Below are 15334 nucleotides of genomic sequence, written 5' to 3'. Positions count from 1 at the left end.
GGTCTGTATGTGGGATCCGAACCCTCGGCGGGAGCGCCGCCGCACTTCCCAAGCGGCGCACTATAGCAGTGCGCCACCGGGCCGGCCCCAGCCTAAGGTTTTTAAAAAGAGAATTGTCATGATTGGTTTTACTTTTTAGAAACTGCTTAATGCTGTTATTGGAAAGGGACCATGAGAAACTGAACTAATATCAAATTAGCGGGGAATGTGAAGTGGAGAATGGACAGTCTTTGCTGGGCAATTGCACCTAGAAGGTGAGGGAAGAAGTGTAAACTTCAGAGAAGATTGAGTGGTGCCTTTGAGAGAAGAAAGGATTAGGGTGAAGGGGATGATTGTTTTCAACAGGAAGAATCTTTTTGAGGAGCTGCTGGAAGCCTGGTGCTGTTTAGCAGACTGATGATTTTGTCTTTTTTTTTTTTTTAAAGACCGTAAGGGGATCTTAATCCTTGACTTGGTGTTGTCAGCACCACGCTCTCCCAAGTGAGCCACAGGTCGGCCCACCAATGGTTTTGTTATTGAAAAAAGAGGTGGGGGCTGGACATATAGATTTAGGAGTCTAAGCTTAGGTGGAATCACCTGGAAAAAGCAGTCAGAACAACAATGAACAGAGAAAGGGGAGCTGTGGGAGGTAAAAGCAGCCACAGGCATGGAAGGAGAGCCTTTAGTGATGGCTTGAATGCCCAGTGATGGAAGGGACCTCAGTATTAAATGCCACTGAGTGGTAAAGAATGGTTACCTAAAACAGTTTCACTAGACACATACTTAGCCAATCTTTATGGAATTGATTCTTCTGCTGGTGTTTATTATTGTTGTTGTTGTTGTTGTTTTATTGTGAAATATTTCATACATACAAAAGAATATATGTGTATGTACATACACGTATGTAACAAAAAAATCTTTATTCATTTACCCCCTTAAGAAAAATAAAATATTACTAGTACCTTTGGAGCTCCCTCTCCCCAGAACTTGATTATATTTGTCCTTTAGCATGAATAAGGAGATTTAATCTTAGAAGGTATTAACACTCAGGTTTAAAGATGTTTTTTATATGGTTTATACATGAAGCTGAGAATGCTTTTAACCAAAAGAGGAAAGAGGTTCATTATCATTAGATAAGAAAAGCCAGTTACCAGTTAGTCATCCAGGGCCTTGCAGCTCAAAATGTGCCATGGACCATAGGCACAGGAGAGTGAGAAACATGGGTCTAGGGTGTTTGATGGGCTTGGAAAACTCTTTATTTGTAAACATTAAAAGGGAGGTGGGAGTATGTGAGTTATTTTCATTCTTGCTCAAAGAACAAACTGAAATAATTGAGAAGCAATGAATTTTTCCAATTAATATATTTAATATTTCTTTAGGCAATGGGGTCTAATAGGGCAAGACATCTGACCTGCCAACATCATGTATTCATCTCTTCGGAGGAACTAATATGTGCCTTGCAGGGGATTTTGATGAATAAATGAGTGAGAATATGGAGTGGAAGGCTTTGAATTTATGTCAAGGGCTTGGCTGGTGAGACTGATCTGGTGTCAAGTTTAGGAATATCTGTGCAAGTACTAAATCAGAAAATGAGCCCTAAGGTCACTATAGCAGTATAATAGTGGAGAAAAACTATAAGCCATATTCCATCTTTATCAGATTTGTACACAAAAACACCCTCTCACCAGAGAAGCAGAAAAGCACCATCTGCCTCCTTTAACCCAGGGTTCAGCAAACTTTTCAGTAAAGGAACAGATAGTAAGTATTTTAAGCATTGTGGGCCATATAGTCCCTGACCAACTTAGACAATACATTAATGAATGGACTTGGCTATGTTTTAATAAAACTTTATTTACAAAACCATGCAGTAGGCCATATGGCCCACAGGCCATAGTTTGCAGACCCCTGGGCCAGACTCACAGGAACTTTTTGTATGGTGTACTGGAGCTAAGAATGGTTATTACATTTCTAAAGTGTTGTTTTAAAAAAAGAATATGTGACAAAGACCATATATAGCCAGTAAAACCTAAAATGCCTACCATCTGTCCCTTTACAGAAGGAAAGCCTTGTCCAGCCGAGCTCCTGGTCTGTGCCTGTGGGAACCAGCTATATGGGCTGCGGGGAGGCTGATGTATTAGTCCGTTTCTGTTGCTTATAATAAAATACACAGAACTGGGTAATTTATAAGAAAATGAAATTTGTTGCTTACAGTTTCTGAGGCTGGGAAGTCCAAAGTCCAGGGAACACATCTGGTGAGAGCCTTGGTGGTGGGGACAGTGATGGCAGAGTATCACACTGCGAAAATGGTGGAGCAGAGAGAGACTAACCTCCTTATTTACTCTCCTTTTAAAGCCCTCATAACCATGCTCCTGACCACCATTTAACCAGCCTCTAACACATTCCAAACTTTCCCTGGTTTTCTTCTAAACTTTCACCAGCATCTAGGCTTTTCCTAGTCTATTCCTCCAAATTCCTCCAGCCTATCCTCAATACCCGTGTCCAAAGCTGCTTCCACATTTTCAAGTATTTGTTATAAGCAACACCCCACTTCTCTGGTACCAATCATCTGTATTAGGCCATTTATGTTGCTTATAACAAAATACCTGGAACTGAGTAACATATAAGAAAACAAAATTTATTGCTTACAGTTTCTGAGGCTGGGAAGTCCAAAGTCCAGGGAACATATCTGGTGAGGATCTTTGGTGATGGCTTTACAGCAATTCAGGAGGCTCACATGGCAGAAAATGGTGCAGCAGAGAGAGCAAGAGTAACCTCCTCATTCACTCTCCTTTTAAATCCCTCCAAACCAGCCCATGACCACCATTTTTAATCCATTCACCATGGATTAAAATCCATTAGGTCCTACAACCTAATCACCTCTTCAAGGCCCCACTTTTCAATTACCTTCATAGGATTTCCCACCCTCTTGACACTTTCACAGTTAGTGTCAAGTTTTGAGGGGGACACTCAATCGAAGGCAGCTGGGGAAGGGAGAATTTGAGGCTCTGGTCTATTTCTAATGCAGAATCAAATATGTAAACATGTCTTCAACAAAATCCTTCAACTTTGAGGGGATCTGGTCTTCAGCAGTTTTTGTGCATCACCTCCTTGCCTTGTTCTCCCGACCCTTAGCGAAACTCACTCCTTCCTTTGAGTGCTCCTTGACCCTATCAACTTCTGTTGTAACACACATTAATTAAACTTTGTGTTCTTGTTTAGTACAGGCTTTATGCCTCTACTAAATTTTCAGTCTTTTAAGAGCAGGAACTTGGCTTTATTCATTTTTTTTGTCCCCTAAGTACTTAGTACACAGTTGGGCTGGTGGATACCTGAGTGAATGGATTTCATTAATGTTACTCCCCACTGTAACTGTACTAGTAGTGTCCTCATGATCTGTGTTGTAGAACTAACTGCTTTTACCTTTTAACTATACAAATAATAAAATACCCTGGTATGGAACCGTGGAACTGATTGTGCCCTTAGTAAAGTGTCTGAAATTTATATGGTAGTCACCAAACTTTTCACAGGAAAGTGGGGGGGATGTATGTGTGTGTGTGTGTACACGTGCTAATTGGATGCTCGGTGCAGGTTAGGAATTGTGAATGTTTCACACGCATTATGACATTAATTCTCATATACCTGAAAGGAGTAGGGTTTATTCCTGAGGCTGATTAGCTTAGAGCTTGTGAGAACTCTAGAACCAGATTGACTGAGTGCAAATGTGACCCCTGCTTTGGCTTACTCATCTATAAAATAGGGATAATAACAACACCTATCTCACAGGATTGCTGTAAGGATTAAATAATTTAATGTCTTCAAAGAGTGCAGACAGTGTCTGTCATAGATAAGTATTAACTCTATTACTATCACTGCTGCTCCTACTATCTGTTTTTTAGGTGTACTGATAACAAACAGTTTGCTCTTGGTTATAAGGTTGTTGATAAGTAACAAGTCCTTTGAGGTTTTTAATCAAGCTCCTCCTAATCACCATGGTATTCTGACTACAATGAAGGCTCCCTTTTGGAAAGCAGTATGGCAATATGTTCCAAGGGCCATAAAAAATGTTCATGTTCTTTAATCTGGTAATTCCAGTTCTGGAGTCTAGACTTTATAAAAAGTCTGATACAGGGAAAATAATGCTCAAAAGGGTTTGCAAAATTTATGGTTAAATAGGGAGAAATAGAAAAACTAAATATTCAGGGAATGCTTCATTGAAGTAGGCTCACGGAATGAAATGTCACTCTGCCATGAAAGTGATCATTAAGACGTAGGAATGTGGGAAAACACCTGTGCCGTGATTTTAGGCAGAAAAACCTCCCCAGGTATATATAGGACTCTCTTAAGAAAGCCATAAACGGGGCCAGTGGGAGAAGAGAAGAAGGGAGGGATAATTGTAGTTTCCTTAGGGCAGGAACTATGGGATTTCTCTCTCTCTCTCTCTCTCTCTTTTAAAACTGAATGTTTTAATATGTTGACATTTTTTATAAAGGAAAGGGATAATTGTAGTTTCCTTAGGGCAGGAACTATGGGATTTCTCTCTCTCTCTCTCTCTCTTTTAAAACTGAATGTTTTAATATGTTGACATTTTTTATAAAGGAAACATTTTTTTTTTTTTTTAAGATGACCGGTAAGGGGATCTTAACCCTTGACTTGGTGTTGTCAGCACCACGCTCTCCCAGCTGAGCTAACCAGCCATTCCTCCGTAGGGATCCGAACCCATGGCCCTGGTGTTATCAGCACCACACTCTCCCGAGTGAGCCACAGGCCAACCCGAAATTTTTTTTTTAATTATAATGCTTCAACTGCCAAGCCCGTGGCGCACTCAGGAGAGTGCGGCGCTGGGAGCTGATAATGCTTCAACATAGAAGATTACCCTGTTATATGAAATGCTTTTTGTATCATTAATTGAGGGAAAGAAAGAAAAAGGAAGAAGGAAAATGACCATGAGCTAATTGAAGAGAAAACAAATTGGAACTATATGTCATTGGCTAAACAGGAATATCCCATACTAGCATACTCCCTCGGAGCTGTTCTAGAACCAGGCTCCAGTGATGGTGTTGCAGGTGAAGCCATCCCCTAAAGAGTTGAAGACTCTAGTTGAGGCCCAGTATTGGTTAATCTAGAGTAGACTCAGTGCTTCAGAAAAGTTAAGGGGAGAAAAAGTTTTTCTAAAACTTGGTGTATTTGTTACTTTTCAGAACATTTTTTAGGTGAAGAGAGATTTCTGTACTTCTTTTGCAGACAGGATATTGCTGGAGAGCAGGGACTGTGCTTTTGTAGCTGACTTTGGGAGTGCATTCTACTAGCACTCAGCAAATACACATTGAATCTGAGTACAGCAAAGGTTGTGGTGGTGCCTGTGGACTGATGCTTAGATGAAAGCTCTTGCCTGTGAGTTTTGCACTGAAAACTTCACAGGTGTTCATTTTTTTTTTTTTGTCTTTTGTCTTTTTCCGTGTCCGGCAACGGATCGCAACCCTCAGTGTTGCCCCCGTACCGGACCGGGGACCGGCAACGGGATCGCAACCCTCGGTGTTGCTCCCGCGCCTCGCTCAGCCAGTGAGCGGGAACCGGTCTGTATGTGGGATCCGAACCCTCGGGCGGGAGCGCCGCCGCGCTTCCCAAGCGGCGCACTATCCAGTGCGCCACCAGGCCGGCCCCCACAGGTGTTCATTTTGATGGTCAGATGGTAATACCTGTATGAGATGAAATGTGAGGTTTATTTATTTATTTTTTTCCTTTTTTTGTCTTTTTTCGTGTCCGGCAACGGATTGCAACCCTCAGTGTCGCGCCCGTACCGGACCGGGACCGGCAACGGGATCGCAACCCTCGGTGTTGCTCCCACACCTCACTCAGCCAGTGAGCGGGAACCGGTCTGTATGTGGGATCCAAACCCTCGGCGGGAGCGCCACTGCACTCCCAAGCGGCGCACTGTAGCAGTGCGCCACCGGGCCGGCCCTGAGGTTTATTTTTTTATTTTGGCAAGCATATAAGTCCTTTTCTGGTTTTATATTTTGAGGGACCAGAGACCTTTGTCATCATCTCTCTGTGTGCAGGATGCGAGCCATAGATTAGGACTGGGAGGAAGAGCGTGTGATGGTTGTAACAGGGTCCAAAGGAAGGCAGCTACTGAACTTAACTCAAAATCTAAATAATAAGTTCAAACCAGATAGTCTGTGTGTGTAAACAAAAGGAGTGTGTGTGTGTGTGTGTGTGTGTGTTTGTACTTGACATGTAATTTGAAAAGGCATACTCAGAATATTGTTTTGTTACGGTACAAACTACAGAAAGTACAACATGACATTTTTAACTACCGAGAATATAGAGAGGGAAATAATTCATTATAGTGGAGAGTAGTTTTTTAAGAAGTTTGACAAATACTGGAGTAGGGTAAGATTTTTCTCTTAGAGTAATTTTTTTTTCTCTCTTGAGGTATCCAAACCCACCAATGGGATCTGTCTCAGCACCTAACCTGCCCACAGCAGAAGAAAATCTGGAATATGTACGGACTCTCTATGATTTTCCTGGGAATGATGCTGAAGACTTGCCCTTTAAAAAGGGTGAGATCCTGGTGATAATAGAGAAGCCTGAAGAACAGTGGTGGAGTGCCCGGAACAAGGATGGCCGTGTTGGGATGATTCCTGTCCCTTATGTTGAAAAGCTTGTGAGATCCTCACCACATGGAAAGCATGGAAATAGGAATTCCAACAGTTACGGGATCCCTGAACCCGCTCATGCATATGCTCAACCTCAGACCACAACTCCTCTACCTGCAGTTTCCAGTACTCCTGGGGCAGCAATCAATCCTTTGCCATCTACACAGAATGGACCTGTCTTTGCAAAAGCAATCCAGAAAAGAGTGCCCTGTGCTTATGACAAGACTGCCTTGGCATTAGAGGTAAAATGCATTAAGATTGGCTTTTTGGGTTCTTTGACATTTGGTTTTCATTTTTAGTTTTAATTTAGTTTCTGTAAAGTAATGGCTGCTCATTTATGGTTATCTTCATGGGAATTAGAGAACTGGGTGATTTGGGAAGGTGCACTGTTAGTATTTCACATTATTCTTTTGTCCTTTCCTATTCCTTGTTTCTCCCAAATTCTCATCCTGCCTGTTCTTTTTTTGCTCCCAAAGCCTCACAGATGTTGTTTTCATAGTAGCTGGTTTACTTTCCAGTAAGGAAAGATGATTGTTAAGGAAGACCCGTGACCTAGAGGGTTAAGCAACATACAAACACAGCCACTTGTACAATTCTATATTTCTAACATTGTGACAGTTGAGAAATTTGAATAAATGTCTTAGGATTTTTCTTCAACTAGGCAGAGGAATTACCTTAAAATATATCAGCCCTTGCTTGTTATAGATTTTGTAAATTACAATAGCATGAAATAGAACTTGAGTATTTTAAATCGCCAAGTAATTTTTTTCTTTTTTCTTTTTTTAATTTTTTCTAAAAGATGACCGGTATGGGGATCTTAACCCTTGACCTGGTGTTGTCAGCACCATGCTCAGCCAGTGAGCGAACCGGCCATCCCTATATGGGATCCGAACCCGTGGCCTTGGTGTTATCAGCACCGCACTCTCCCGAGTGAGCCACAGGCCGGCCCCGCCAAGTAATATTTTTCTAACTAAACATTAACTGCCTTTAAAAAAAGCTTAGTTGATAGAGCATGGTGCTAATAACACCAAAGTCCAAGGTTCGATCCCTGTACTGGCCGGCCATGCCCTGCTCCATGCCCCTCCCCTCCCTCCAAAAAACTTGCAGAAGCTGGCATGTGATTTGCTGAATTTATTTAGTTAGTTAGGGGCAGCTGGCTGGTATAGGGATCTAAACCATTGACCCTGGTGTTAAAATACTCCACTCTAACCAACTGAGCTAACCAGCCAGGCTCTCTTCCGTTTATTTTTAACCTGGGGGAGATCACCTCCGAGCTTTTCTGCCCTTACCTGTAAAATGCAGATCGCTTTATTACACTATCCTCAGTAAGCTGTTGTGAAGTCATATAAAATGATGCTTGTGAAAGTGCTTCATAAACCACAGACTACTATAAAGTATCATTATAATATGGTTACAGTTGAATATCTCCCTTAGTATTATCAAACTGCGTGTATATTATAGAAACAGATTTTTTTTTTTTTTTGTCTTTTGTCTTTTTCCGTGTCCGGCAACGGATCGCAACCCTCAGTGTTGCCCCCGTACCGGACCAGGGACCGGCAACGGGATTGCAAACCTCGGCGTTGCTCCCGCGCCTCGCTCAGCCAGTGAGCGGGAGCCGGTCCGTATGTGGGATCCGAACCCTCGGGCGGGAGCGCCACCGCGCTTCCCAAGCGGCGCACTACCCAGTGCGCCACCGGGCCGGCCCTAGAAACAGATTAAGTTAGTGATTGTTCTCTGTGTATTCACCCCAAGGTCAAAATAGGGGAGAGTTGATGGGCCGGCCCGGTGGCGCACTGGATAGTGCGCCGCTTGGGAAGCGCAGCGGCGCTCCCGTCCGAGGGTTCGGATCCCACGTACAGACCGGCTCCCGCTCACTGGCTGAGCGAGGTGCGGGAGCAACACTGAGGCTTGCGATCCGTTGCCGGACACGGAAAAAAGACAAAAGACAAAAAAAAAAAAAATAGGGGAGAGTTGAAAGATAGCCCAGGTGCATCACAGAAGGATGAAGGAATGGAGTCTGGTGCTTCAAAAAAAAGCAAAGCAAAGCTTAACCCCCAAAATAGCCTGCCCACACATAAAAGTAGCTATAATTTTTTTTATGTACATTTTTCCATTGGCTGTCCCCAATTTTCTTTGGACCAGGAGTAATATCTGAGTGAACTACAACTGAAGGTTTCATTCAGAGTCTGTGATTACATCCCTCTCTCATGTTAACTATAAGGAAAGAGTGAGCACCTGAAGCTTATGGCAGGGACCAGAGACTGGGGAGGACCGGAGTGCTTTTATACTTCCCAGCAGACGAACAGGACAGAAAGCAGAGGAAGCTGCCTCCACAAATAAGAGTCCCGGCTGAGCAGGCCTTTCAGCCTTCTCACCTCACCCCCACACAAACCTGCCCCTGCACAAATAACACCCGTGACCTGGTCCACACCTCAGCACCTTGGAATAACATGGGATGCTGTAGGCTCTTAATACCCTCCATTTTGCACCATCGTTTCAGCCTTTTGAAGCATTTTCACATCTGTCATCTCAGCATAGGGGTAGGGAGCTTGGATTCAGAGAGTAGGTGTGGCTCTTGTATGTTAGGCAGCTGGTTATTGGCACACCAGGGTGAGGACCTTGGAGATCAGGTTTCCAGTCAATTTCAGGCACCTACCTGTTGACCTCTGTCTCTAAAATGTGCATTTTGAGACCCATATCTGGTGTGTGTGTGTGTGTGTGTGCGCGCGCGCGCGCGCCTTTAGAGTGTGCACAAGGGGGTTGAAGGGCAGAACACCAGGTATTGTAGAGGATACAAATTAGATCTTGGTGAGTGGGTAGATAGGTGGGTAACCGAGACAGTCCAGGAGTAGGAAGAAAAGTCTGGCTAATGTACATTTAAGATAACCCACATACCTGGCTATTACACAGCTCTCCTAAAATCTTAGACCCCAAAGACAGAGAAGTCTCTACATCTAAGCCTCCTCTTGATGCTAACTGAGTCATTTAAGCTTCATCAGAGTTTGGTGCTTCACTGAGATAGTGTAAATGGGACCTGAGAAATATACCTTTGCCAAATTCCAGTTAATGATATTTCTTTCTGTATATTTAAACGAGACCTTTGGTTGTAGCGTAAGTAAACGTTTCCATGATTATGTTATCTTCTAAAACCATTAGGATAGTGATACCTGTCTGATCTTGTTAAAAACAACTCTTTTGGGATTGTTGCAATTAGGTTACCAGGAAAAGTATTAAAATTAAAATGAGACAAGTAGGACAAAATGTGCCAGTAATTGAAGCTTTGTTATTCCCCTTGATGGTATCACAGAGAATGATGATGGCTTTGGTGAACTTTATTCTTTGAATTATTTCACAAGTTTTTCCATAAAACTTGATTTTCTAAAGAATATTCCTGCAAGTAAAGAGATATTTTAGGGCTGGCTGGTTAGCTCAATTTGGTTAGAGCATGGTACTGATAACATCAAGGTCAAGGGTTTGGATCCACACACCGGCCAGCCACACACAAAAAAGAGATTTTAAAACCAGTCTGTGTTTAGCAGTTTTTCTCTCTTGCTCATGTAATTTCAAGAAGTGTGTTGCTGGGAATTGATTTGAAAGGAAACACTTGGTACCTGTGTAAGGTGAATCGAGGTGTCCCTGCTCCTTGAAAACAGCACAGCTCTCTGGTGTACTTGATGTAGTGAGGCTGTGCGGGCTCCTAGGAAGCAGGTCACACACTACAAGAACGTTCTCAGGTTGATGGAGGCAATGTAGTCCTTTCTAAAAGAAGATCATTAACCAGAAGAGAATATTTGGAGCAAGGGTGGTGGTGTTATTAAATACCTGTAGTGAAAGTTGCATCCTCTGACACATACGGAAGTGAGATGGTAAGGGAAATATCACAGACCTGCATTTAAGTCCTGGCTTTTACTAGTGTGATTTTGGGCAAGTTACTTACTGTCTCTGAGCCTAACCTAAAAGGCAGCATTTCTCTAAGAGTTTGTTCATTAATTATCCATTCATGCAGCCAACCTATGGGGTGTCTTGTAGGGTCCTGCCACCAAGGAGCTTACCATCCAGTGAAAGAATAGAGATAGAAACCAGCAGTGTGAGTAGGAAGGAGAGTGGAGATGAGAGTGTGAGTGGGTATTGGTATAAAAAGGCTTCCTGGAGGAGATGACCTTGACGGGAGTTTGAAGGGTGAATAGCAGCTAGCTGGGTAAAGAAGGGGAAGACATTCGTGGCAAACAGAAGAGCTTGGAGGAATGAAACTAACATCACTGAGTAGCTGCAAGTAGGTAGGTGAGCACACTGGGCACACTGGGCAATGCTACAGAAGTAGCAAAAGAAAGCAGGGGAAATGGGCTGTTGCTGTATCACAGAAGGGCTAAGCAGAGGAGATGAACAATTTTCTTGCATTGCCTTCATTTGAGGCCTGAGGCAGTTTCTCACAACTGATGGAAATTCTGAAGTTTGCAGGAAATTTACCTTTTTATTTATTGATTTTTAAATTTAGAACAAATGCTTGATTTCCCTATAATAATATCATTCTTACTTACTTGTGTTCAGTATACCTTCCTGACTAAAAAAGGTGAGAAATTTCCTAGTATCTTTAGAATTTGTATTAGTCCATTTCTGTGGCTTATAACAAAATACCTGGAACGGGGTACTTTGTAAGAAAAGGAAATTTGTTGCTTACAGTTTCAGAGACTGGGAAATCCAAAGTCCAGGGAACACATCTGGTGAGGGTCTTCTTTGGTGGTGGCTTTACAGCAGTGCAGGGTGTCACAGTGAGAATGGCAGAGGGGAGAGAGAGACAAAGATTCTCACATGCTCTCCTTTTAAAGCCCTCTGAACCCGGGAACACATCTGGTGAGGGTCTTCTTTGGTGGTGGCTTTACAGCAGTGCAGGGTGTCACAGCGAGAATGGCAGAGGGGAGAGAGAGACAAAGATTCTCACATGCTCTCCTTTTAAAGCCCTCTGAACCCTGCCCCTGACCACCATTATTAATCCATTCACTATGGCATGGTCCTATGATCTAATCATCTCTTCAGGGCCCCACCTTTAGATTACTGTAATAGGATTTCCCACCATCTTAACACTGTCACAGTGGGGACCAAGCCTCCAACACGTTAAACTTTTGGGGGAACACAATTCAGTCCATAATAGAATTGTACTTAATTCTGGGTACACATACCCAGGAGTATTTGCTGTATGAAAATTTTTAGCCAAGTATCTCATAGAGCCTCAGTCTCACATTCCCCTATGGTATGGATTAAGAAAATAGTTGGTAGCCTGTTGTACATTTAAGAATCAACTTTTGTAAAAAGGAAAAAAAGAAAAGAAAAGAAAAAACAGTTGGTGACTTGAGCTGAGGGCCTGTGGGAATCAAAGTCAGCAGAACAGATTCTGTGGAGGAAGAATAATAATTTCTCAGTCTGCAAGTGAGACTTAAAGTAATTGGAATTTAAGGGATGTAATTGATATAAATCAAGGAGAAAGACAAGTTGTAGTGATACCTTAGGTCATTTAGTCTAACCAACCTCCTAGTGCTTATTTCTACAGTGTCTAAATCAATTGGCCCTCCAGTCTCAATGTGGATACCTCCCAAAATATTTACTTCTTCAGCAGAGGTTTATTGAGTGATTGTTATGCGGCAGGCTAGGAACTTGGAATACCATAGTGAACAAAACAAAGATTTCGATCCTTGTGGAATTTCTGGAAAATACAGTCTCATGAAGCCTTCATTCTGTATCATGTGGCTCCGGTAGTTAACAAGCTCTCTGCAAGGGAAAAACAAACCACAACCAGTCCCCTTCCAGTGTTTGCCTTAGCCCAGTGTTTGGACTTAGTGTGTGGCTCTACAGTTGTCTCTCTTGAGGTTTTTTTGTTTGGGGTGGTTTTTTGTTGTTGTTTCGTACCATTTTTATACTTCTCTGAATCATTTTAAATCCTGTTTATGCCATCTAGCATATTGATGACCCTCCTCAGTTTCATGTTAACTTGTAGGTTTCATAAAAACACTATCTAGATCTTTGTACAAAAGTCCTCCTGTGCAGCCTCTCCTGATCTATGTCTCATACCTATAAGAAGACTGAGATTCATTTGGTGTGACTTGTTCTTGGTGAGCCATACTTCTTTTAGACATTCCACTTCTCATTCTAAATCCACACAAACCATCTGTTTGCTAATCACATCCAGAATTTTGTCCATTTTTATGTCACACTCATCTGTTTACATTTTATAGAATTTGCCATCTTTCCTGTCTTGATGAAACCAAGAGACTTGACCCTGCTAGTATCCTACAATGTAATTTCTTTATGGCAGGAGACCAGTCTTGGACTCTTACTCCTGCTTGCCAGTGTGTTTGATGAACATTTACAGATCTGTCCTTATCAGTGTAAGAACATCCTTTCATCTTTGGTCCATGTTCTTTTATGATGTGCAGCATTGTTTCTGAGCTCACCAGTGTCCTCAGGATACTTGCTCTTCACTCCCATTAGGGTCATATGTGATTGGAATTTCTTCTTGGATTATTTTTGCCCCAGTTTGAAACCCATAGTCATTGGATTACATCTGTTATCTGAATCTTTTGAATTGGCCTTCCCAAGGCCCATGACAAAACTTCTTTTACTGACTGGTTTGGAATTCTCAGATTTCTACTTTGCCAATCAGTTTTCCTTCATTGATCAGAATTAAATTCACATTAGCAGTTTCTTCATTGTTTCTTGTACTTACTGAGATGAAGTAGTCTGCAAAACAAATTTAGGTTTTAGTAGTACTGGTTGTATTTTTTGATCTCTCAGGGATCATCATGAGTTTCTCTAGCTGGGTGACCTGTAGTTTGTTTGTCTGTTTATTAATTAATTAATTAGTTAATTAATTAAAAGATGACCGGTAAGGGTATCTTAACCCTTGACTTGGTGTTGTCAGCACTACGCTCTCCCAAGTGAGCTAACCAGCCATCTAATATAGGGATCCAAACCTGTGGCCTTGGTGTTCTCAGCACCACACTCTCCCAAGTGAGCCACGGGCCAGCCCTGTGACCTGTACTTATACCCCCAGTGACAGTGGGTCTGTACATGTTTGTCATGAAGCATCGACTCAGCTCTGGTGGTCCACACAAGGTTATAGCCTCCTGATGTTATGGAGCTGCTCTCTCTCACCTTCAGTCACATTCCAGCAGTGCAAAGCCTTCTTACTAAGGCTTGTCAGCAGTGCTCATGAGCTAGCATTCACCATCTTAAGTAAGAATCTCAGGTGTGTTTTACCCATTCTGTGGTGGTGTGTGGATGTCCAGGGCCCAAGCAATTATTTTCACCCCCCATCCTGGGGCCTTTCTTCAGGACTGACCGGACTCCTCCATCCTTCTGTCTTTGATGTTGTGTCAGTTGTCCCTCAGTGCATCTAGTTTTAGGAATTTTATTTACTCTGTTTCTTCAGTACCAAAAGGGCTTGCTTCCTTGATCACAATACCATGTCAAAAGTAGAAATCTTGGGCCGGTCCGTGGCTCACTCGGGAGAGTGTGGTGCTGATAACACCAAGGCCATGGGTTCGGATCCCATATAGGGATGGCCGGTTCGCTCACTAGCTGAGCATGGTGCTGACAACACCAAGCCAAGGGTTAAGATCCCCTTACCGGTCATCTTTAAAAAAAAAGTAGAAATCTTTAGGAAGTCCTTTAGAATTTTAGAAGGCTCTTGTATTTTTAATAATATTTTTTTCTTTCTAATGTATTATATTCTCACTGGGTTGTGAATCAGTGAAACATATTCTTAAAAGTTTTTTGTTCCTCTTAATGTGCAAATTGGGTGAGAATACCATGAAATTGTGGCCCTAATGTGGTTCAGGCAAGGTCTGTTCCAACCTGCTCATTATGCTGACCTCAGTTTTCTATATGTGGTAATAGCTATTGAGTAAGAAGAATCATCAGCTAGGGACTTCACAGAGAGAGTAGTTTATTCTCATGCCTCCTCTATCAGGCTGGTAGCGCCAGCCCCATTTTACGCACTTAGAACTGAGGTTTGGGGCCGGCCCGGTGGCGCACTGGAGAGTGCGCCGCTTGGGAGCGTGGCGGTGCTCCCGCTGAGGGTTCGGATCCCATGTGGAGACCGGTTCCAGGGTTCGGATCCCATGTGGAGACCGGTTCCCGCTCACTGGCTGAGCGCGGTGCAGACGCAACACCGAGGGTTGCGATCCCGTTCCCGGTCAGTAAAAAAGACAAAACGGAAAAAAAAAAAAAAAGAACTGAGGTTTGTGTAATTTGTTGACAGTCTTACAGGTGGTATGTGGCAGAGTTAGGACCCCATCACATTTATTTATTTATTTATTTATTATTAATTTTTTTGTGACCGGGAACCCCTTGGCTTGGTGTCGTCCGCACCGCGCTCAGCCAGTGAGCACACCAGCCATCCCTATATAGGATCCAAACCCACAGCGGGAGCGTCGCTGCACTCCCAGCGCCACACTCTCTCTAGTGAGCCACGGGGTCAGCCCTCCCATCACATTTTTTAAAAGCGGTTTTGTTTAGATAGAATTCACACCATACAGTTCACCCATTTAAAGCATACATATCATATAATTTGTTGGGGTGTGTGTGTGTGTGTGTGTGTGTGTGTGTTGGTGTTGAAACATATAACAGAATTTGCCATTTTAGCCTTTTTTTTTTTTTTTTTTTTTGGGGGCTGGCCTTTGGGGGGGTCTGAACTTTTTTTTTTT

The 15334-nt window shown here is 42.7% G+C and overlaps 1 protein-coding gene across 1 annotated transcript in view; it reads left to right on the top strand.

The window, feature by feature from the left end:
* CRKL (v-crk avian sarcoma virus CT10 oncogene homolog-like) overlaps positions 1 to 15334 on the top strand; it is a 33709-nt gene that overhangs the window by 6971 nt on the left and 11404 nt on the right. Inside the window, exon 2 of the mRNA XM_008575528.1 lies at positions 6412 to 6877. Within this exon, the coding sequence (XP_008573750.1) occupies positions 6412 to 6877 (466 nt within the window). The remainder of the gene's footprint in view (positions 1 to 6411; positions 6878 to 15334) is intronic.

This window comes from Galeopterus variegatus, unplaced genomic scaffold, assembly GCF_000696425.1.
Source record: "Galeopterus variegatus unplaced genomic scaffold, G_variegatus-3.0.2 Scaffold1204, whole genome shotgun sequence".
NCBI lineage: Eukaryota > Metazoa > Chordata > Mammalia > Dermoptera > Cynocephalidae > Galeopterus > Galeopterus variegatus.
The sequence above is the reverse complement of the archived record's forward strand: the minus strand, read 5'-3'. Positions and strand labels throughout refer to the sequence as shown.